General features: G+C 38.9%; 1 protein-coding gene across 1 annotated transcript in view; it reads right to left on the minus strand.

Annotated features, from left to right (window-relative positions):
- Positions 1 to 1,652: 1,652 nt before the first annotated feature.
- abi3bp (ABI family member 3 binding protein) overlaps positions 1,653 to 25,766 on the minus strand; it is a 181,688-nt gene continuing 157,574 nt past the window's right edge. The window contains exons 59-65 of the mRNA XM_062974809.1: positions 24,794 to 25,006; positions 24,360 to 24,468; positions 14,675 to 14,754; positions 11,942 to 11,971; positions 8,362 to 8,523; positions 7,281 to 7,403; positions 1,653 to 3,324 (exon numbers count right to left, since the gene is read on the minus strand). Of these exons, the coding sequence (XP_062830879.1) occupies positions 3,209 to 3,324; positions 7,281 to 7,403; positions 8,362 to 8,523; positions 11,942 to 11,971; positions 14,675 to 14,754; positions 24,360 to 24,468; positions 24,794 to 25,006 (833 nt within the window). The 3' untranslated portion in view covers positions 1,653 to 3,208. The remainder of the gene's footprint in view (positions 3,325 to 7,280; positions 7,404 to 8,361; positions 8,524 to 11,941; positions 11,972 to 14,674; positions 14,755 to 24,359; positions 24,469 to 24,793; positions 25,007 to 25,766) is intronic.

Here is a 25,766-nt window from a genome sequence, read left to right on the forward strand (position 1 = left end):
AGCGCCATCGCAGTGAAATTTCTATGAATTTTGGGCAGATGTTCACTGGATTAACTATATAATAATAATAATTAATAATAATAATAATAATAATAATAATAATAATAATTCTTACCCGCCTCCTTGTGGCAGTTTACAACATAGCTAAAAATACACAATTATATGAAATACACACATTAAAATGTCTTTCTACAAATTACATTTATTAAAATACAAAGAATAATGATTAAAAGACAGTGGACATAAGACGCGAGTTTAAAATTCATTATTAAAACTGGCTTGATAGGCCTGCTGGAAGAGATGGTCTTCAGATGTATTTTAAAACCTGACAGCTCATTTAGCTGTTGGAGCTCTTCTGGCAGGTTGTTTCAGTCTTGGGGCGACCGATGAAAAGGTCCTCTGGGTGCAGACACAGTATTTCAGGTGGAGTGTAACCCCGTTCAGAACTGGTTGACACACCTCCAGCCCCAGATTAGGATTCTTGATGACAAGTACCTCTGTTTTGTCTGGATTCAGTTTCAGTTTGTTTCTCCTCATCCAGCCCATTAACCCCTTCAAGCATTCATTCAGAGGGGGCACTCTATCCTTAGCTGGAGCTGTTTTGGAAGAATGGAAAAATATATTTGGGTGTTGTCAGCATACTAATAGCACTCCATCCCATCCCTCCGGATGATTCCTCCCAGTGGTTTAATGTAAATGCTAAAAATCATTGTGGATAGAATAGCGTGCTTTGGGATGCCATATAACAGCTACTTTTATGAGGAACAGCTATACGCAAGCACTACCATCTGGAACCTGCCAATATTTGCATGAAATGTTAGCTTTAAGAATATAAAAGAAAAATATGAACACAAAGAAGCAAGAAGCATGTTTCTGACACACTTTAGCACTAGGAGAGTTCACCAAATAGTAATTTAGTTACCATCTGACCAATCAATATATGAGGCATGCCACTATTTCCTATGAATGGTCAGTATTAATAAAGTCCTGAAAAGTTTTCCACACAGAGTGTATCAGTGAACATGAGCAAATAAAGTGCCATGGGCTTCTCTTGCACCTACCTTGGGGAAACGGGTTTGTGTATGCAGGAGCTCCAGCCCTTTCTGAGGCAGAAGCAGCTGTCTACAGTGTTTTATGATCTTGTTGCCTCTTGATTAGTGCTAAGTTCAGTCCAGTAGTTCACCTCTGATCCTAGAACATGACTATCTCATTTATGTATTTTTCAGAAATATATACATCATTTTTCTAAATAGCTTCATTCATTTTTCTACCCTTTCAAAATGTGAAACACATAGTGTACATGTTCCAGAATGAGCAAAACAAATTAGAGTAAAGTCTAATTATAATGAAACTGATCACCTTGTGTGAAAAATTTGGCATGAAAAATAGAGCCCGTGGCCTTAATGCAATGTCTGAGATCTTTATATGATCTGATCTTTCCAACAAGCAGTTACTCTGGAATAATCCAACAGGAGATTGTCCTAATATTCATCTTGTACTATTAAATTGACTATCTGAATCTAGTGAGAGACCTTGTCAATGTATTTCAAGTAATCATTGGATTGATTCCCTTTTAGGATTCAAGTATTGAGAAATTTCAAATATAACTTTCAATTGTGTGTGTTTGCTGCATAGAAATGAAACAAATACTATTTATGATTAAAAAATTTATTAAGTGTACAGTGTACCTGCAATGTACTTAGAAGATTTTTTTACAATCAACCAACCCAAATATTCCTTGTATTCTTTCTTTATATTTTCTTACATTGAATAAACACCTTTAAAACCTACATCTCTTTATATATAATGTTTACATGTTTAAGCAATACAAATATAGCACTTGGTGTAGAGGGAGAAGGATATCCATTTTCAACAACAGTCTTCATATTGCCATTCTACAAAGCGGATCACATTACTCTTCAGTTTTATATAAAGAAAAAAATATCATTTAAAAATACAACAAATGTGTAGGTGCTTTTGTATATTCTGGACGTAATTCATTCTACACATTTTATTATCTTCTGCATTCATCTACACTTTTCTTAGACAAAGCTGCATGATCATTTTCAAAAGTACATGTAAATCTTGTTTATTGATGTGACAACATTGGCTTCTCCTTAGATACAGTGTGCCAATTATGTGTGGACATGCACTTATTTTGAAGGAAAATTTCCTTGGAAGCAATAAGCAAGTATCTACATAGGTGTATTTTAAAGGGAAAGGCTGTAGTTGAAACATGCCTTTCATAAGAGACTTAATACATGTGTACCTTATACTTGGTTATTCTTGCTGGAACATCCAAAATTTTGCCAAGTGGCCTTGTATTGTTTGCAGGATTGTTTTAAGGTTATACATGTAATGCTCTTGTCTCATCTACTGCAGCAAATGGTTGCCCTTAACCTTTGCACCAAAGCAAAAATTAAATTTCTGTAGAGAAAGAATCTACAATGATGGATAGCTTCAATTTATACCAAAAGTAAATGCCACAAGAAAATATCTGTACAAGCCCTTTAAGAGTCAACTCCAGTCATGCAGGACCTTTAATGACACATTATTGTTTCCTCATAATGATGTCCTATTTAACATGCAGAGTTAATACGGATGATGAGTATTTTACCACACATCTACATGGTAGAATGGTTGCAAGTATGGTGTCTGTCGTGTGGTTCACTGGCATAGTTTTACAATGTTTTCATCGGTACGGACTATCTGAGTGCAAACATACATATAGCACCATCAGCTGTAGAACTGTATATTTTCAGAAATGTACATATGAAGTAGCACAAACATTATTCAGGAGTTAACCTGACTGAATAATTTAAATGTGTTTGAAAGATGAACAAGAACATGAACTCCAGTAAAGCTCAGAATACATACTTGTTCCTTAGCAACTTTTCAATAAAGGTGCCTCAAAATGTTGCAACACTGATAAATAATAAACTACATCTTTTAAAATATGTTGATGGTACCATAAAAGACTAATAGGGAGCCAGCTTCCCAAGACATCCTTTTATGACATCTAACTCTTCCCACAAAAGATCTGTAAATATGGAAACTTTAAACCAGCCAACAGTACAGTTGAAACAGTTATTGTCATTAGACTTTAGCATGACAAAGATAATACCATGACACATTTCCATTTCTGAGTTTCTCTGGGACAGTCATAACTGTATCCAATCTTTTGTTGTTCAGTTCATCTGTTTTCTCACTACCATTTCCCAGGTATTGTCGTTCCACACTCATACCAATGAACGTAATTAGTATGTGTCTCAGCTCCTATTCTCCCAAAATGGACAGGTTCCTGTCGAACAGCTCTAAAAAATCCTGGTAAAACAAAATGGAAAAGCCCAACATTTAATGGATTCTACTTTAAAATTTCCAGCACCATTAGCTGTTTATATGGGAACAAAAACTAGTATATTCCATGGAGAATCAGAATTTTCCTAAAAGTGAAAGTCACTTTAATTTTACATTAGGACATGCATAAACAATAACTATAGTGCTATGTATTGGATTCTGGCCAGACTCCCGCAAGCACCAATAAGCAGCTGCTGAGATTGATATGGGTCTGTTCCTTGGTCAAATTGAAATGGTATCTTCCTGATGGTCTTTCTTCCTCCTGTGAGCAATCTTTGACATGATAAGCAGAAAAAAGACTGATGTTGTAAATCCCTCTTGTGCCAGAGATCGGTCATGAAAAGGATGGGTGAATAGGAATTTCAGGCAGCCACTTCTTGATTGACAGAGGAACAGATCTCAGTCAATCCCAGCAATTGCTTATGAGTGGGATTTAGGGGATTCTCATGGTTCCTATGTAGCCCCTAAATTATAGGGTGTGTAGGGATTGTGAATATGTTGCATTTACAAATAGATAACTTTAGATTATTTATTCATAACTGTCCAACAGGATTCTCACCATTATTTGGAGTTCTGAAGTTGGTTGTCATCAGTATACAGATGTTACCCAGCGCTCTCTCTCTCCTTCCCTCCCTCCCTCCCTCGCTTTCTCTCTCTCTCTCTCTCTCTTTCTTTCAGCTAATATCAAAGGTGCCTTGTTAGACTACTATAAAGCGCTGTATGTGGGGTTGCCCTTGAAAAGTCCAAAAGTTGTAACTAGCATAAAACATAATTTCAGACTGTTGTCAGATGTGTGTTTTTGTAACATCTGATGTGTCAGATTTTGTAACATCAGTTTTACAAGAACTGCACTGCCTTCCAATGTGCTCCCAAGATCACTTCAAGCTGTTGGTTGTAACCCACAACTTTTCAAGACAGCCTGGAGCAAGAACATCTGAAATACCTCTTCCTCTGGTGTGAGCCTGGCTGAAATTCAGGATCCTCAGCAGATACTCCATTGTGCTTTTCACTTCTCTCTAAAGTTAGGTGGGTGGATACACAAAATGCGGCTTTCTCTGTGGCAATACTACAACTGTTGGGATCTCCCAAGAAAAGTCAGGCTAACCCCATCCCTTCTGAGTTTCTCATGAGCAGCTAAGTATTGTTTCATTTGGTTTTCAAACTTTTATTAGAGATGGCTGCTCTTGCTGTTTTAACTACCTGTGGTTCTAAACTATTTTCAAACTTGGATTCCAGTCTGTTTCTAACTGCTTTTATTTGTATATTTAATGTTTTACAAGTTTTTATGTCTTGTACATCAATTGCCCTGGGCACCCTGGTGGGTTGAGAGGGGAATGAAACTCATGGCATGATATAAATTTGGTATCCCACTCAATGGAATAGCAGGGAGAGGAGATGGTTTGTGTCCAAGAACTGGAGATTTCCCTCTCCACTGTGTGAGCCTCTTTCCCCATGGGTGACAGAGAAATCTAGTCTGCCTGAATGTCTGTTAGACAATTAGTTTTTATAAATCAAGAATTTTAAAATGTTTAAGCTGTGGTTTAGTATTATTTTAACTCTGGTAAAATATATTTACCAGCTATAGTTCTGTAGATGGTACACAAAATAAAGCAACAACAAAACTGAAAACCAGTAAAATAAAATAAAAAAACTATTTTTTCCTATTTTAATTTTTGTGCTGATGAGATACTGTATACGCTATTAGATTTTTAAAAGCATAGCTTGTCATTGTAACTTTTTTTGTTGTACAGCCAGGGGCGGTTCAACCAAGTGGCAAACTAGGCAGTTGCCTGTGGTGCCATCCTGTAGGGGGCGCAGTTGAGGCAACTCCTGCCTCCGCAAGGAAGGCGTTTGTCGCTTTGGGGAGCAGAGAAATGCCGCTTCTCTGCTCTCCAATGTGGCGAATGCCTTCCTTCTCGCACCTTCCTTGCGGCCAGGTCTCTGGGCTGCCTGGCCATGTTCCAGAAGCATTCTCTCCTGACGTTTCACCCACATCTATGGCAGGCATCCTCAGAGGTTCTGAGGTCTGTTGGAAGCTAGGTAAGTGGGGTTTATATATCTGTGGAAAGTCCAGGGTGGGAGAAAGAGCTCTTGTCTGTTTGAGGCTAGTGTGAATGTTGCAATTGGCCAGCCTGATTACCATTTAATGGCCTTGCAGATTCAAAGCCTGGCTGTTTCCTCCCTGGAGGCATCCTTGGTTGGGAGGTGTTAGCTGGCCCTGATTGTTTCCTGTCTGGATTTCCCCTGTTTTCAGAGTGTTGTTCTTTATTTAGGCTTTTCTTTAATCCCTCATTATCCAACATTTTTGCTTATCCAATGCTTTTATTTTTCAGTGATTGGTTTGGGGGGGGAGGGGGGGCAAAATTCTGTTCGCCTATACAGTAGAGTCTCACTTATCCAACATTCACTTATCCAACATTCTGGATTATCCAACACATTTTTATAGTCAATGTTTTCAATAAATCGTGATATTTTGGTGCTAAATTCATAAATACAGTAATTACTACATAGCATTACTGCATATTGAACTACTTTTTCTGTCAAATTTGTTGTATAACATGACGTATTGGTGCTTAATTTGTAAAATCATAACCTAATTTGATGTTTAATATGCTTCTCCTTAATCTCTCCTTATTATCCAACATATTCGCTTATCCAACGTTCTGCCGGCCCATTTATGTTGGATAAGTGAGACTCTGCTGTACTTGAAAATTACCTGTGTACAGCATATAGAGAACTATTACTGGTAGGCTCACTTATACATTCAGTGAAGGCAGGAAAACTGTTTAGTCAAAATAAACTTGATAGTTGTCATCCTCTTATGGACGGACATCAAAGTAATACTGGCATATATCTTTTTTGTCACTGAGGAGAGAATTTCACTTTCTCTTGCACAACATCTTACACATGCCTCAGAAGACACCTGATTCATGCTGAGATAGTAACACTTTTGCTTTCTGATCGTTCAACAGAGCTAAAAGGGATAGGCTAACAAAGCTGCATATGTTTTGCCAGAGAAGATTGAGAGGAGGCATGATAGACATGTATAAAAATTTGAAAGGATGTCATAAGGAAAAAAGCAGGCTTGTTTTCTGCTGCCCTGGAAACTATGACTCGGAGCGATGGGTTCCAATTACAGGAAAGGAGATTCCACCTGAACATTAGGAAAAACTTCCTGACCATAAGAGCTGTTCAATAGTAGAACTTTCTGCATCGGAGTGTGGTGGAAGCTCCTTTTCTGGAGGTTTTTGAACAGAGGCTAGATGGCCGTCTGTCAGGGGTACTTTGATTGTGCTTTTCCTGCATGGCAGGGGGTTGGACTAGATGGCTCATGTAGTCTCTTCCCATTCTATGATTCATGCACCATTTTTTTGAAAATAAATTGCCTTCAGGTTATGTGTATAAAGTGTATATGAAACAATAGATTTTCTGCCTAGACTTGTGTTCCATCTCCAAAATATCTTATTATGTATGCATATCAAAATACAGGAATTCCAAAATCTGGAAAAGTCACACATTAAAAACATTTATGGTCCCATTCATTTTGGATAAGAGTCTCAGTCTGTACTATCGCAATTGGAACACCATATATTTAACATCTCTTTGCTACATTTTGGAGGGAAAGTATTTGGTAGCACAGTATTTTCCTGGAAAGGGATTGCTTCTTTGGATTATATGGGTTTCTTGTTAAGGCTGAGGGCTCTTCCAGACAGGCCTTATGTTCCAGGATCTAATCCCAGGTTTTCTGCTTTCAACTGAATTATATGAGTCCGCACTACCAGATAATCTGGAATAAACAAAAAACCTGGGATCAGTTCATGGGATATAGGACCTGTCTGGAAGGGCCCTAAGTGCTTTACACCCAGTGCTAACTTGTGTGTGTAGATTGTGTTTGAATGCAATATAAACCCTTAAAGACATACCATCTTTGGTAGATAGTTGATCTGATGGAATCTGTTGCCCAGTTCTTCCGTCTAAATATGAGTCCACAAACTGACAATGATCTTCTCCATATCCTCTCTGGTCTCCTATATTATAAAATTTACCTGAAAATATTAAGAGTACTTTTAATAATTAATAAAATGTAAGCACCATAAAGAAAAATAAGACAAATATTTGTGATATTTCTTACAAATGTTGGCAGATTCGTACAAGCAGTCGGGTGTACATTCACAATATCTCTGTAAATTGTGTTGAGCTAAATCTGTTCAAATAGCGAACTATGAGAGCCCTTACCTCCTTTGTATGCTTTAGGGTAAGAAATGGCTTTTAGTGTTTACATTTTCAAATTGACATTTCGGGCTCCTTTTCACATCCACTGGAGCAATACTCAACATGTAACCCACTCTTCTTTTTTGTAATGGCTGTTTGCTGAGATGCTTACATTAGAGGTTTGTGAAATGAGATCAGTAAGGGCTGAAGTTTTATAGGATCAGTGCTGGCATGTTTACATTGGCAGACACACTCAAACAAACTAAGGTTGTGTGACTAATACCTATACATTTGTTTTAAATGAGAGTAATGCAAATAATACAGCCAGCAGGACCCTGTCTCAGTCTTAGATGGTATCAGTTACCCAAATAGCTTTTGTCTGCCATAGGTTTATGATGTCACACACAATACTTATTTCCCAACAATCTGTATTTCTGTACTGTGGCTTTTGGGTTTATGCCCATTCCAGTGGGATCCTGTGGGAAACATCATATTTCAAGACATGTGTTACCAGTGAAACAACATACTTACGTAGCAGTGTCTTTGTGATGGCTTACGGCTTTTTGATCACGTGCACGTGAGCCATTCCCATGTTTTATAGTCACACCTTTCATTATTCAATAATGTATCATGCAACTAATTTGTGCAGCAATGATATCATGCACCAGCTATTTTAAGTGTATCAGGACTGACACATACCGCTCTGCTTCCACAAAGCCCTTTACTAACAGTGCGTATAGTTAGTCACCCTACATGGCTACTAGTTGATGGTGCTTGCCTTCAGCATCATACCTGTAAGTGTATCGCTGAGATAGATTTTGTATCGGAGTGAATTGCATAGTTGTACACCAACAAATTTCTTGTACCAGGTTCTTTTGACATACTGTTTCCCTTTGCATTCAGAATAGGTATCAGAATTAAATTTGATTTCAGTCCAAATGGCATCTTTTCCCACTGAAACAAAACAAGAAATAAGAAGCTGGCTGTTATATGCAAAAATGTGTGATAGGAACATTGTACTCAAGTGAAAGAGGGAGTAAGTAATTAAGTAAGTAAAAGTTTATTTGTATATCGCCCTCTCTCCCGAAAGGGACTCAGGGCGGTTTCCAATATAAAATCAGCATAAAACATTGTACAATAAAACACCGAAAACACTATAAAACGCTATAAGAATTAAAAACAAAAACAAAACATAACAATTGACTAAAACAATCACATAAGCAGAAGGAATATAATCACTCAAATAATATATGAATCTGCAAAGAAAAAAGAAAAAAGACCACTGGGATGGAGGAGAGGATGGCCTGGAGGGACCACTAGAACTAAAATACAATGTTATATTCTAATATGCTTTCGGGCAGAGGAATATAGTGCAATGTTTCAAGTCAAAGAGATGGCCTGTGCAACTACTATAGCTATGGGCTCGGTTATCCAAAAGCGCAGTGGAAGAGCCAGGTTTTAAGCAGCTTTTTGAAGGAAGCCAGGGTGGGTGCTTGCCAGATCTCCTCCGGAAGGGAATTCCAGATCCGGGGAGCAACAGTAGAAAAGGCCCGCTCCCTTGTCCCCGCCAACCGAGCCTGGGATGGTGGCGGGAGCGAAAGAAGTTCCCTACTGGATGAACGAAGAGGACGAGTGGGTTCATAGTGGGAGATGCGGTCAAAAAGGTAGGCGGGTCCCAAACCGTTTAGGGTTTTATAGGTAAGAACCTGCACCTTGAATTGGGACCGGAAAATAATCGGTAGCCAGTGGAGCTCCTTAAACAGGACAGCAACACAATTACTTTGCATCTATTTATAAAAGTCTCCCCTGATTTTCACACTCCCAGTTCAACTCATAATAACAACACACAAAATGAACCAGGCCAAAGAATTGACAGTTTCGGTGCAGTGTGAGACCAAGTATCCCTCCTCAGAAGGCAATGTTTCCAGCTCCCTGAAAATGTTATCCAGGGCTTGGGGGGCTATTCCAGTTGGGGCAAACTGTGATGTTGGGGATGGGATCAATGAAAATCTAGAATAGCTTTCCCCAAATTCTGGTCTTCTGGACGGTTTGGATTTCAGTTCTCAGAATCCCTGACCATTGGACAATTCCAAGATACCTGGAGGATTAGAGTTTGGGAATAACTGATCTACAAGAAGTATTTTTTTTGTGCGCTCATACATCTATATAAGACAGTTTCTGGGTCCAGTTCAATGGCACATACAAAATAAAGCTAACCGACTAAAAGAGAAATATGTTGGCAGATTTCAGAAAAGAACTAGATAAAAGGCCTTTAAATTGGCTTCATGTGCCATTTGGATGCAGAGGCGTTAGGATTCAGAGGCCTTTGAAAGAGCTATGCCCTTGGAGGCAGTTCCAGTGAAGAGTTGCCCACAGTTCATCTATCTCTATTGCCTCCTTCTTCTACAACCTCAAGGCATAGAAAAGGGTAGTCCTGGTGCCTAAGGCACCACCCTTTCCTGGTAGTGCCTTAGGATCTCGTTTTCCTGACAGTGGCTTGGAGTTTCTCTGCCAATGACTGAGAGTGATTCCCTTTTTAAACTTTTCCTGCCTCTCTTTTAGGGCAAGGGAAGGGGGGATAGGGGAGATGTCAGATTGTAGGATTAAAGTACTCAGTGGGAAATTTCCCTTCTCTGAAGCCCAAGATAATCAGATCATCTGCATTTGGACCCTAGAGGGCAAGAGAATTAATGCTGCAAGAACAAATTCTATAATCTGGCTTTACCAGAAGAAAAAAAAAATTCTATCTCATATAGGACTTATATGAACTCTATGTTCATATGGGAATGAAATGTTAGTGTAAATTAGGTGACTCTTGAAGGACATTGGGTAAATAGGCAAATTCACACTAGGTGAATTCATACTGGTGGTGAATCATTTGCACCAATTACTGATAATTCTTTGAAACAAATGAAGAGTAATGGCCCTGAGGTGATGAGGTAGGGTGGAAAAACAAACATAATTCACTCTGCATATTTTGGTTTTGACATAAGACTGACTGCACATTTATTCAAGTTCTGAGAATAACAGGTTCTAATCTATGAAGAAATTTAACATATAGTTGGCCTCCACAGTTGCAGATTAAGCATTCACAGATTTTTCTGATTGTTGTATTTGCTGCTGCTGCCTCTAGTCAAGTCTAGTCATGTCCGACTCTGGGGGTTGGTGCTCATCTCCATTTCTAAGCTGAAGAGCTACCATTGTCCGTAGACACCTCCAAGATCTACATGGAGACCTTGTGTGGGGGGGGGTATATATATATACACATACACATACCCCCCCCCCCCCCCCACATATTTATATACATAAACATGCATATATTTTCTCTCCATGCATTTTCTACATTGCCTTGTCTCAAGCCAGCATGGAATGAAGTCCACATAGGCATGATTTTTCCACTTTTGCAGGGATCCTGCACCCTCTACAAATGCGGAGGGACTAGTGTATTATACTGAAATATAAAAAGATGCATGAAAGTTGTATGGCATCCAGATTGTGGAACTTTATTTTTCATGAAATCCAGTTGGTCCATTTCCAAAGACTCTTCAGCATCTGGGAAAAATGCATTGCTAATTGCTTGCATTGTTTCAAGCTTTTTTGCACTCACTTCTCTATTATTTTTGCTGGCTCTGTCTTTTAGTGCTTTGTTCTTTTTATTGCTGTTTATATCATTGTTTTAATGGTGATGTAAGCTGCCTTCAGGGGACTGGGTGGCAGGAACAAAAGGCAAAATGCAAACAACTTTACAAATTAAATTCTGAGGAAATGTTTCACTCAGAGCTATATGTAATGAAGATAGTTGAATGTCAAAGCACAAAAGAACCAGTGTCCCAAACAAATCTTCTAAATGAAGAAAACTACCCTCTCTGGATTATATTGAATCTTTTCCTGCTTGCTAGGAATTTATAAGGAGCATAAATTCCTCCTGCACAAACTGATGGCAGTTTTTTCTCTCTCTAGTGCAGTTCAACTTTTTGAAAGCTCAACCAGAAGCTGACGGCATATTTTCTATAGCACAGTGGCAGAACACTGCCGTGTGTTCTGCTAAATCACTTATTAAGTGAGAAACAGCCTATTCATTTCACAAGCCTGTCTTTTAATTTAATGACAGGCCGAGAAAATACGAGCTGTGCCTGGCTTCTTTCTGCCTGTTGGTTCGGAGCCATTGGAGTGCCACATCATGTTGATGGGACAGTTCTCAGGTAAACATTGAAACTGGCAGAGATGTCTTTGCAAATGGTATAGGATGAAAAAAGTGAAATCATGTGAAAATGTTTTTCTCTTCCAGACCCATTCTGTCATATGGCAGTACATTATCTCACCTCAGAAAAATGTTCTCAACAGACTGTGCTACATGTATAAAAGGACTTACTTGAAATTGGCTCAGTTACTCTTGGGTCCGCTGAGGAAAAAGAAAGAAGCACAGGGTCAGACTGAAAATAATAGCACATCCAATCCATAAAGATGCCAGAAAAGTTTCTCCCCACTTTCTGACATAAATTATAATCTCTGAAATTACAATTTTGTCTGAATTTGGGATAGAACTGTTGGGAAACTACACTGAACTAATAAGTTATTCACAGATGAGTTCCAGTGACTGCAGGACAGTGCCATTAAAAATTTGGCCAGCATTGTCTATCAGCTATTTTTAAAAATATGCTTAGTTACATATACTTACATTTATCTAGTAGTGATCGTGAATATGGAATAGCTATGGATGAATACATCTAGGTACTCATGATTGCTACTCAGTCATGATTGTGACACTACCACCATGATTGTAACGCCTTACCACAACTTACTTTACTTAAGATTTTTGCTTACTTTACTCTATCCCCAATTTACTAGACTTTACAACAACTTGCTTTAACATCGGCTGCATGGCCAGAAGGAGGAACATGAGTGAATGTTGTTTCAATCAGGTATTGAAGGGCTGGGTTAGAAAACGTTATTTAGGAATAATTGAGACAGGCAAATTGCAACTACAGCAGGACAGCAGTATCTTTGCTCTAGACCAGTGGTTCTCAACCTGTGGGTCCCCAGATGTTTTGGCCTTCAACTCCTAGAAACCCTAACAGCTGGTAAACTGGCTGGGATTTCTGGGAGTTGTAGGTCAAAACACCTAGGGATGCACAGTTTGAGAACCACTGCCCTAGACGTATCACATGATGCCTCTCCTTTCCAACCGCTATCCCAGTGGGAGACTGTTGGAAGGCATTATTTTTACAAATGGTGATCCTTAATAGTTTATTTGTGCTCATAACAGAAATTGTTTCCAAGATGTTTCCCATCAAGAGAGCAGCGGGAAAGAAGTGATGTCCTGTAATAAGAACAAAGCAAAGGTGCCGATGTTCTGCTGTAAGGGTGATTTCTCTGCCTTGTGTAATGAACTCCTTAATTAAGTACCGTAGTTGATACAGAGTGGGCAGACATTTGCTCTGTACTTTATACTTTGCTTCTCTCAACCCTGGTATGCACCAGTTTAAACCTGGTGCCAGATAATACCTATTTGGTGTTTTACGACAGTGTAATGTTATGCTGATATTGTACACATTCTGAAGGGGTGAGCAGCCGCCATGCACTCTTACAAAATGTGCACTATGATGGTTTAGTAATGTATATGGCTTTTAAAATTCCAACAGTTCATTAATGAGTGAGATGACACCAGATCCTCTCTGATTTTGAAAGGGTCAGCTTCAGGTAATACTTGGATGGGAGACTGGCAACAAGTAGTAGTAGTAGTAGTAGTAGTAGTAGTAGTAGTAGTAGTAATAAACAACTTTATTCTTAAATCCATCTCCCCGAAGGGACTTAAGGCGGCTTACATGGGGATCAAGCCCTAAAAACACAATGATACATAGCCTAAAATAACATTCCAAAATTAATACATAAGATATATAAAAACATCAAACATCATAATTCAATAATTCAACAACTAATCAATGCTGTGGACATATTCAGAGTTGGGGTGAGGGATACAATTTGTGTATAGTAGGAGTAAAGGCCATTGGTAAAGAGAGGCATAAATCAATAGTAGGTGCTATCGGCTATGTTTCAGAGAAAGGACCTGGCAAAACCACATCTGAGTATTCTTCGCCTGATAAAATCTTCAAAAATTTATAGGGGATAAGAGATGACTTGAAGGCCTAGGGCTGCCAAGGAATGGTTATGGTTATGTCGAGATTATGGAGGTGTTGCTTACTATCTGGTTGCATGACAAGCAACACATGCTGAAATCCCTTCGTTTACACCCCCATTAAGGATACAAGAGTTTTCAATTTGACAGTTCTAACTAGAAAGCTGCTCTTATTTTAAAAAAAGAAATCCCACTATAGCAACATCCTTTTTCTCAATAACATTACCCCAACCACTAAACCTAGCCACAAATGGTTTAATAACAAAAGGTTATGGTAGGACCATATTCCCATTATTAAGAAAACACCACAGATCAATCCAATATTTAAAGAGAAGACACAGCACATGGATTTTTCCCTATAGCTATGTCATTTAAGCTTGCCTCTCAAAATCCTCAATACTATAAGAAGCGCTCTCTCTCTCTCTCTCTCTCTCTCTCTCTCTCTCTCTCTCTCTCTCTGTGTGTGTGTGTGTGTATATATATATATATATATATTTCATGTTGGAAGCGGCTTGAGAACATACTACAAGTCAGTTCTGGTGTGAGAGAATTGGCTGTCTACAGAGACGTTGCCCAGGAGAAGCCTGGATGTGTTGCTGGGAGGCTTCTCTCATGTCCTCGTAAGCTAGAGCTGACAGATGGGAGCTCATACTGTCTCACGGATTTGAAATGGCAACCTTCAGGTAAGCTGTTCAGCCGGCACAAGGGTTTAACGCTTTAACCCATTGTACCACCGCGGATCAGTTGCAATATATTACAAACAAAGCATTATAAACAAAGTAGCATTATATTATAAACAAGCATCCACAGTAAGCTCAGAAGTGTCCACCAGAACCTACTCATAGCAGCATGGGTCATAAAACCACAATTATCACTTACAGTTGCCATTCTATAACACAAACCAATGTTAAGGAAAGCAGAGACCTAAAGAGACTTGTAAATACCCGATACAATTATTGACACTCTTACCTGATTCAGTTTTGAATGGCATTGATTCACTACTTGGACCTTCACCAAGGGGATTGCTTGGTATCACCTGAAATGCGTAACTAAGAAGAAAACAATGAAAATTGTGAGTTCTGATTCTGAATTTTAATATCACTCCTACCTCTTGTAAAACAATAATACTTTGAAGACTATTGTAGGGTTCATAAGAAAATAAAGATAATATAGTTTGAAAATTTAACAAAAAGTGTTGTCTAAATACACCCCACATGACATAATATCTGTGTTTGAAACACTTTGTATTTTGAAAACATACTATCACATAAGAAGAATGCACATATTTTATTTTGTATCATATACATACTACAGAAACCCAGTAGGTATTTATTGTATTATATTATATTATAAGTGATGTAGGCAGGTTCCAAAAAAAACTAAACAAGAAGATACAATTTAATGAAATGTAGTAAAAAAAAGCATAGAAATGTATATAATAGCAATCACAAAATCTAAAGAAAGGGAGTAAAGATAAATATACCGTATATACTCGAGTATAAGCTGACCCGAATATAAGCCGAGACACCTAATTTTTCCACAAAAAAACTGGGAAAACATTGACTCCAGTATAAGCCGAGATACCAATAAAATTACATTAATTGAGGCATCAGTAGTTTAAATGTTTTTGAATCTTTACATCAAACTGTAATTTAAGATATGACTGTTCAACTCTGATTAAATCATTATTTTCATCTTCTTCAATGTAAATGTGCTTATGCATCCTTTTAATAATAATAGAGTGAAATAATAAATGTAATAATAATAATAAATGCAGTAAAATAATAAATGTAATAATAAATAGAGTAAAATAATAAATGTATTAATAATAATAAAAATAGAGTAAAATAAATGTAAAGGTAACAATAATATAGAAACATAATAAATGTAATAATAATAATAATTAATAAAGTAAAATAATAAATGTAACAATACCCATAATAATAGAGAAAAATAATAAATATACCATATATACTTGAGTATAAGCTGACCTGAATATAAGCCCACCAGGACCCTCACCTGAGTATAAGCCGAGGAGGGTTTTTTCAGTCCTAAAAAATGGCTGAAAAACTAGGCTTATACTCGAGTATATACAGTTAGTATCAAGCACATATCTTTGAAGAAGTCTAAAAAAGAAGCACCATAACTGAGAAGTCCTACTCTCTCTTGTAGACACTTTATCATGAAAGAGCATCAGAAAATGACTTTAAGACTCCAAAAAAGCACATATAGGAAAAAATAAATATTGAGAGTTTTTGTTGCCAAGTTGTTTAAGGTTTTAAACCTCACAGATGTATATTCCCACTGAACAAACAATTTCTAATGGAAGCATACCATCTGGGGCCTCATCAGAAAGGCCAAGCGAAGTGTCCTGGCTTCCATGAGAAAAGAGAGGGTTGGAGGGGTGAATCTGTTGCCCTGTGCTTTCTGCAGCGCTTTCCCTATCACATGGGGAAAGTGTCACCGCCTTGGAGAGGCCTCCCATGTTGGGGAGCGGGGCCTCCATCAGAAGTCACACAATATCATGTGATGTCCACAAGGGACTCCATCCTGAAGATGGGGTATAAACTTCTTAGGATGCTGTTTAAGGTAGGTATGATGAGGTCCAGAGTCACACCAGAGAACTAAGGAAATGTCTAGGACTAGCATCATGGAATGAAATGTATTAGGTAAAGGTAAAGGTTTCCCCTGACGTTAAGTCCAGTTGTGACTGACTCTGGGGGTTGGTGTTCATCTCCATTTCTAAGCCGAAGAGCCGACATTGTCCATAGACATCTCCAGGTCATGTGGCTGGCATGACTGCATGGAGCACCATTATCTTCCCGCCAGAGCGGTACCTATTGATCTACTCACATTTGCATGTTTTTGAACTGCTAGGTTGGCAGGAGCTGGGGCTAACAGCGGCTGCTCATTCCGCTCCCGGGATTTGAACCTCGGACCTTTTGGTCCACAAGTTCAGCAGCTCAGCGCTTTAACACACTGTGCCACCAGGAGCCCAGTGTATTACAAACAATAAGTCCACTAAGTGGTTTTGTGTGCCTTTTGTTTTCAGCTAACTGGAGTAAGTGGAGGATTAGCTACATGTACATTTCAACCCATTCCACACAAGATAATAAATTCACTAGCACAGATTAAGTGTGTGTTATTTATACTGCAATAAGAACTTTTTCCATAGGAAATTGCTATCCCATATGGAATTCTGGCAAGCCAAAGGAATGGTACTATTTTCCAAATCATGCAACAGTAGAGAAATGTAAGTGCATACGACAGAGAAGAAGGAATTTTAACTGAGTTTTAATATGCAATTTAAGACTCGCTAGTTAAAAAGGTATGTGTATTATGGTCGTGCCTTGTTTAGTAAAGAGTTATATTGATACTGAATGTTTTCAGTAATATTATATACTACTAGTTTTTATTTTTAGACATACAATGTTGTCAGAGAGCCAGCATGGTGTAGTTGTTTAGGTGTTGGACTATGACTCCAGAGACCAGGACTGAATCCCCACTTGACCATGGAAACCCACAAGGTAACCTTGGATAAGTCACACTCTTTCAGCCTCTGAGGAAGGCAAGACAAACCCCCTCTGAGCAAATTTTGCCAGGAAAATCCTTGATAAGTTGTTTTAGGATTGCCACAAACTAGAAATAACTTGAAAGCACGCAACAATAGAATGTTGTGACATTTACTGGTTATAGAAAGGACTAGTTTGTTGCTATCTTAAAAAACTAACCATAGAAAGTTATTTAAATTGGAAATATCTATATTTTATCTTCAGTAAATCAATCTACGCCAGGTAATAAGGTGGAGTCACTCTGAAGACCATATGGGAATCGAGTCAATGTTTAGCATCTATGCATCATGTTAATTTCAAATAGCTAGTGTAGCATGAATAGTCACTGACATGTTGACATTATCCAGGAGTTTTATGTCTGAGAGAAGGGAACTGAGCTAAAATGAGATCACAAATTACTACACAGATTAAAATTACATAAATGTAATGTAATACTGGTGACCCATGGGCTGAATGCTCTCCTCTCAGACCTCAAACTGAGACTGTAGATACAACCAGGATGTAGTACTATCTTAGTTACCATAATATATCCTGGGATGCATCCAAGTTTTACTGAAGAGAGTAGAATGGACGGCAGTGAAAGTCATGCAGCAACATGGAAAAAAAAGGTCACTTTTTGTCATGTCCTGTTGAGCAGTGGGAAGTCCTGTTGTGTGAAAAGGCTTTTTGTTCAGTGCCCTGTTCTGTGGAAGTAATCCCTGTTGCCTCATTACAAATAATCACAGTTCTTTAACATTACCAACACCCATATCAGTCTCTTCTGGTGTACATGTATCCTGCAATAAAAGTTCTATCTGTTACCACCCACATAGACAACACATGGACACTGGTATATATGTAATATAACTATTACACTATTCTGAGTCATGACAGATTCAGGCAATTTTTTCCATTTATTCCACAGGGCACCTGAATAAAAAAATGGGAATCTTAGGAAAAGTCTGTAGCGGTTTTCCAGCATGCAGTTTTAGGTGTCACATTGATTTGTTTTTATTTCTTTCATATGGAAAATTATGCAAGTGCAGTTATAAATGAAAAATAATGAAAGTCAAATATACAGTTGTATGATTCTTGGCAGAATGTTGCATATTTCTACATAATAAAATGTTTTTAAAGAGAAGAATGGCAGAGTTAGGAGGGCTTGAGATGACAAGCAAGCCCACAAGTAGCCCACCTGCATGGAGACTCAGAGAATATTATTCCAGGAATTCACATTTCAGAAGCAGGAAATAATTAACCTGTAATGGCTACAGAAGATCAGCTATTAGGGTGTTTGAAGGACAGGTATGTTAGAGCCATGGCAGTATAAGAGCAATCTGAGGAACTCTAATTATTATTATTAATGATAATGATAATGATGATAATGATAATAATAATAATAATAATAATAATAAGCTTTACTTATATTCCACCCCCTCTCCCTGGAGGGACTCGGGGCAGCTTACAACAAAACAAACAAATGCAATAAATAATATAATTTATAAATTATTTATACCTCGCTTTATCTCTCCTGAAGGAGACTCAAAGCAGCTTAACATAAAAACATTAGCATAAAATTTAATATATGCAAATATACAAACATTAAAACAGAATTAAATATAAACAGTATTAAAAAAATTCACAGTCAAAACATATTCAAAGTTAGAAACCACAGCACCCCCTGACTTGATCTTAAAAACCTAATGTGCTGGACCAAAATGCAAGCAGTCAGAGAAAGGAAGGCCATACTGGAGTACTGAGGAGCCCATTCTGCATCTTGCTATCTGCACACCACCTTCAGGATTGCAACCTTTCACATTGCATTCCCATTACATAGAAACCCTAATACAGATTATTTGCTCACATTTTCAGTATTTTATGAAGTACCGGTATGTGAAGTAGCTTAAACACCACTATTTTGGCATCAGTGGAAGTTTAACTTTACATTTCCTTTCATTTCTGTTCAATGTCTGCTCTTCCTAATACTCTTTGTAAAATGTATAGAATTTTGTAGAAAAGTTTCTTTACTTAGAAAGATGTGCTATGTAAATTTGGGAGCCTTTAAAACCAAACAATTTAATGAAGTAGGAATAAGATTTGTGTGATCATGAAAACATTTCTCTTAAAGCCAGTGGTGTTGGCTTAGCTGCAAAAAGCAAAAAGCAATGGATTATTGTAGATGTACTTGTGAAAATAGCAGGCTATTACCACTAAACGTGTCCAGATCATAGAGAGACTAATGGTTAAGATGGATTGTTCAAATATAAAACGTTTAAACAATGGCCTAAAGCAAACAATATCCAGCTTCTAAATGAAATCCAAGATCCTGCATCCTGGCTTGTGATATACTTATACTTTACAACAATGGAACCACACCATGGAGACAATACACAGTGATGTTAAGAGAGCTGTGATGATGCATAATGAGATACAATCGATCCTCTTTTGAAAGGGAACTTACATCCCAAGACAGGATATTTCACAAAATGTCCAGTTGCAGAAAAGGGCTCCCACTGCACGATGGAGCAACACACACAGTGGGACCATTTTCCAAGTACAGGACTTTCCACTGCCCTCCATACTGGATTACTAGTGCCCCATGGCTCTTTTGGGAGGGTCACTACCCCTTTGCATTGTGATTTCCCAAGGGAAGACGGTCTCATTAATTGCCTATGCCATTGCATGTTTCTGCTGATTGTGAAATTGCTACACTGCTTGTTCTGCTTGTGCAATGATACAAGTGGTGCATCTACAACAATGCTTCCCTTCTGTGTTCATGGGGTGGAAGTGACAGGATCCTTACATTGGCTGTCTTATGATTGGCTGCCACAGTGATTTTGTCCATACTTAGCTGTAAAGGAAAAGGATGAGGGAGGGATAAATAAGCACTACATAGATACACAGGTGCTAAATGGGCAGCAATGCCTACTGCAGGTGACGCTGGGCACAGATAGCCAGTTAACAGAAGGAAGTCATCACTCTGCTGATCCAGGAAACTCCACTTCCTTGAGATGCCATTTGGAAGGGCAATCGTGTACCCTCTATTTAAGATAATAAGTATTGCTGACAAATTATTGCCATTGTTGACAATCACTTTACCCACAAGTGTTTGTCTCCATTTGTTTGTGGCACAGATCTGCAGAAATGAGTGGAGAGGCATAAGTTTCATGGAATGAAACATTTTAACTGAAGTTTCCTCTGGTATTCATGATAACATAAGGCCCAATCACATTACATTTTTATAGTGCAATTATTCTACTCTGCCATGATCCATCTGAAGGAGTCCAGGGATTTGCAGTTTAAGGAGAGGCATATATAATTCCAAGGAGCCCTGGTGGTGAAGTGCATTAAAGCACTAAGCTGGAGACCGAAAGATCCCAGGTTCAAACCCCAGGAACGGCGTGAGCGGCCACTGTTAGCCCCAGCTTCTGCCAACCTAGCAGTTCGAAAACATGCAAATGTGAGTAGATCAATAGGTACTTCTCCAGCGGGAAGGTAACGCCGTTCCATGCAGTCATGCTGGTCACATGACCTTGGAGGTGTCTATGGACAACGGCAGTTCTTCGGCTTAGAAATGGAGATGAGCACCAACCCCCAGAGTCAGACATGCTTACTTACTTACTTACTTACTTACTTAGGCGATCCCTCGTAGTTCGAGGACGATAGTCTTCCATCCTTGATATCTTGGGGGTGGGTTCTTAGGTGGCTGAAGAGACCTATTCTTGACCCGCATATTCTCCCGCAGTGAGGACATCGGTTTCCAGGTGGAAGGCGGTCCCGGTCAGGGTTGGCTTGACGCTCCTTCCTCTTGGCACGTTTCTCCCTTAAGCCCTCCGTTTGTGCCTCTTCAAACTCCACAGCACTGCTGGTTACAGCTGACCTCCAATTGGAGCGCTCAAGGGTCAGGGCTTCCCAGTTCTCAGTGTCTATGTCACAGTTTTTAAGGTTGGCTTTGAGCCCATCTTTAAATCTCTTTTCCTGCCCACCAACATTCCGTTTCCCATTCTTGAGTTCGGAGTAGAGGAGCTGCTTTGGGAGACGGTGATCGGGCATTCGGACAACGTGGCTAGTCCAGCGGAGTTGATGGCGTAGGAGCATCGCTTCAATGCTGGTGGTCTTTGCTTCTTCAAGCAAGCTGACATTTGTCCGCCTGTCTTCCCAAGAGATTTGCAGGATTTTCCTGAGGCAACGCTGATGGAAACGCTCCAGGAGTTTGGTGTGACGTCTGTAGACAGTCCACGTTTCGCAGGCGTAGAGCAGGGTTGGGAGGACAATGGCTTTATAAACAAGCACCTTGGTCTCTCTACGGATGTCCCGGTCATCAAACACTCTCTGCTTCATACGGAAAAATGCTGCACTCGCAGAGCTCAGGCGGTGTTGTATTTCAGTGTCGATGTTGACTTTTGTGGAGAGATGGCTGCCAAGGTAGCGGAAATGGTCAACATTTTCTAATGTTACACCGTTAAGCTGTATTCCTGGCTTTGCAGAGGGATTAGCTGGTGCCTGTTGGAAGAGCACTTTGGTTTTCTCGATGTTCAATGAGAGGCCGAGCTTCTCGTATGCTTCTGCGAAGGTGTTTAGAGTGGCTTGTAGGTCTTCTTCTGAATGTGCACAGACTACGTTGTCATCAGCATATTGGAGTTCTATAACAGATGTTGTGGTGACCTTGGTTTTGGCTCTCAGTCTGCTGAGGTTAAATAGCTTGCCATCTGTCCGATAGATGATTTCCACTCCAGACATGACTGGACTTAACATCAGGGGAAACCTTTACCTTTTTAAAATATATATAATTTCAGACAAAGAGCTCTTGAATGTCTCTAAACTACAAACCTCAAGATTCTGCAGAACATTGCCACAGCAGTTAAAGTGGAATGTAATACATTAAAACCGTATTGTGACAGAGCACATAGTGTGAACAAAAACTATGATCTATTTCAGCTGAATGAGCCTGTATCTGACAGTCAAACCAACATTATCCAAAATGGATTGAACTGAAACGGCCCATTATAACAGACTCGAACTTAGTTAAGGTCATGCTGGAGTGTAATCAGAATACATAACCAGTCATGGCTTGTTAGGGGATTCATCAAATGTATGGATGGTCTAACTGTAACTATAATTAGGCTATATATTCCTTAACTATTAATGAGTATTTTATTATTATTTGTGAATTGCTTCATGCTCTTCCAATGAAATAAAAGATCAAGCCACTTGAATAAAAAGATCCACAACATGCCATGTTGTTTTGATTGACTAACTAGCCAATTTTGATTCAGTCCAACAACATTTAATAATTTGATGAATGTCAAATGAACCAAATTATGGGTAGATTGTTTTGTACTTTCCTAGTGGCTTGCATTTTCATAAGTCTGAAAATGCTATTTTCCCTTGCTCTCAAAGATGGCAAACATTATTTTTGATAGCTCTCCAGGTTCAAAAGCCAAAAAACTCCCCACCTAAGGAACAAGAATCAAGTTAACCAATGAAAAGTACTGATTATCAGGCATGTCTGGGAATGAGAAAATAGAACACCTGCATCAGTTTGGCATCTTTAACAAATACACAGAATTTTTCCAGTAATACAGCCGCCCAACAATGTCAAAGGGGGAAAATCTTAGCAAGTTTGAAGATTTCCACTGTGGAAAGAAATTAATGTCCAAAGCAAATCTCCCTGTCGTTAGTCTTCCATTTCACTTTAATTTGTGTTTTCAAATATAATAATAAGATGCATATTGCAGGACATGCCATAACATCCTCCCTCATTTACCCATCAATTTTTTTTCTAGTGGATGTGCCATTCATTTATAACACTCACAGTGATCCTGAAAAACCATGTTAGAAATGTTCTGCAGTTACATGTTGTGCTCATAATAAATCAAGCTTTACATCCTGTTTTCACCACTTGCCTGATATGTGAAGATGCATCTATAGCAGTGGTTCTCAACTTGTGGGTCCCCAGATGTTTTGGCCTTCAACTCCCAGAAATCCTAACAGCTGGTAAACTAGCTGAGATTTCTGGGAATTGTAGGCCAAAACCTGGGAACGCCAGGTTGAGAACACCTGGGAAACACCATGTTGAGAACCATTGATCTATAGAGATAATCTTGGATTACAACAAGGAATACCCTTCAGTGTGTGCAAGAGGCACAATTGTATCAGCTCTTGCTCTGTGGATAAATGATGCATACTCCCCAGCGTGCAGCTACAACCTGTTGTTTAGTTCTAAATAAGCAGAATACAGAACATGCTGGTGAAGCATCATCAAAGCATCTGATATGTGTTCCCTGCCCTTTCCAAGGATGCTTAAGAGCTGGATCTGTTACATGGCATCAACTGCATTTATTAATAGTGTTAGCAATACAGGAAGGGGAAATGGGAATGAGAACTGGGGAGAACACTCCTCAAAATAAAGCTCTTTCTTATTGCATCTAACAGAGGTTTTAATTCAGAGTTTTAGAACATACAAACATTTAATTAACATGGGATATTAGCTTCAGGAGCCTAAACTAAGTATAAAGTGAACGCTGCCATGCAAACTATCAGGTGATTTTCAGTTTTGTGATCTGATAGCTTTTAAGTATATACTCCCAGGCTTCTTCCGGGCAGCATTTTAATCTGCATTGAAGAGGGTTTAACCCCCCCCCCCCAAAAAAGCCTTAAAATAGAAAATAACTTACCTGGTGGCCATTATCCCTTTTGGCATGGTTTTTGGAATGTACCATTTTGGCCACCCTGTCTCTTCAGACCTCCCATTGCGCCTGAAGAAGCAAATTGGGCTGTGCGGACTGGCCCCTCTGTAGTCCAGGACTACACACAGGGTTCAAACTCCATTAGACACCAGGTCTTTCAGGAAGACCCAGGCCTAATGGAGTATCAAATTCATTTGGGACAAAGCAGGGTTTTCCTGCTTGTCTCAAATTAATTTGGTTTTACCGGATATGTCATTTGACCATCTGATAAAACCGTGGGAGCTCATGCATCATGGGCCCTGTCTGGGTGGACCCCTACTTGAAATCATCTTGCATGCAAGAACAAATTAAGAGCCAGTTTCTAATCTTACTCCAGGCATACTATACGATTCCTGAATTTTCTAACAGCCTTACCTTGTGTTAGGTTTCAGGTTTTCCACTGTAGAATGGGTTTGATTTGTAGTTATAATGGATGTGTCTCTTACATCAGAGCTCCCATTTTCAGTTGACACAACTTTATATTCTAAAATATAGAAAGATCTTATTCAAACAAGCATTGTTACTCATTTTATCTCCTAATCACAACTGTATAATCAGTACTTCATTTTTCTTATAAAGTGAAATCAGAAGTTGCTTATCTGTAAATACATTGTGTATGCACACAAATTGTGACTCATATAGAGTCACAAATGGAACATTCTATAGCTGGATAGCTCTTGACAAGAGTACCCAGGCCCTATGTTCATACCCATATGTACAATGACTAAAGTGGGAGAAGGGATCTAAGTTTTTAAAATTAAAAATACCAATACTGAGATGCTCTCTGGTGGAAAAGGAGAAAACCTAACCTGTAACAGTTTCATTCTGTGGCTTTTCCCAATCCAGTATGACAAAGGATGGGCAACCCTCAACAGTCACCACAGTGAGGTTAGTTGGAGGCTTTCGTGGAGGAGTAGTGGCTGTGTCTATATTCTCGCCATCCTCTGTTGGAAAGTGTTGGAGTGTATCTGTAATGGAACATGGTACATCTTCTTCTTTTTTCATGTACTTCACATGGTCACCTAGAAAAACACACATACACACATAGTTACTTTCTAAAATGATGCTTTATGCGATAGGTTCCCATAATCAAGAACTTCTCTACAAAAAGCATTTTAATTGTCAACCAGCATATATCAAAGAGAAAGTGCTGGGTTAATAGATTTTACTACAATAATGCAACTCTAACATGGTTCCTATGGAGGAAGTGTCATTAAATCAACAGGATATCTGTCATTACTGTCTATCTAATGGATATCTTTGGGACTAACCCAAAACATGTGTCACACAGTAGCCAAATCAGTGGAGTAGAAAGTAATAGACATTTTAATCTGATGTTTCACGAATGTTCACAACTCAGGAAGGCTTCTTTCCAGGCACACAAGCAGAGAGTGAAGCTTAGGGTATCAGGAATCCTGCATGATGAACTACACCTCTTGAATTACCTTTTCTACCAAGGATTAAAGATGCAGTGGATCTATTTTCATCCCTAGTTCAGCCGTAAAATTCCTCAGAAGGTCAGGGTATATATATATATATATGTAGCATTTTCAATGGCACATCTTTTTTTAGACCTCCTAGGTAAAGATAAAGGTTTCCCCTGACGTTAAGTCCAGTCATGTCTGACTCTGGGGATTGGTGCTCATCTCCATTTCTAAGCCGAAGAGCCGGAGTTGTCTGTAGACACCTCCAAGGTCATGTGGCCGGCATTACCTTCCCACCGGATTTACTCACATTGGCATGTTTTCGAACTGCTAGGTTGGCAGAAGCTGAAGCTAACAG

Source organism: Anolis carolinensis, chromosome 3 (assembly GCF_035594765.1).
Source record: "Anolis carolinensis isolate JA03-04 chromosome 3, rAnoCar3.1.pri, whole genome shotgun sequence".
In the NCBI taxonomy this organism is placed as follows: Eukaryota; Metazoa; Chordata; class Lepidosauria; order Squamata; family Dactyloidae; genus Anolis; species Anolis carolinensis.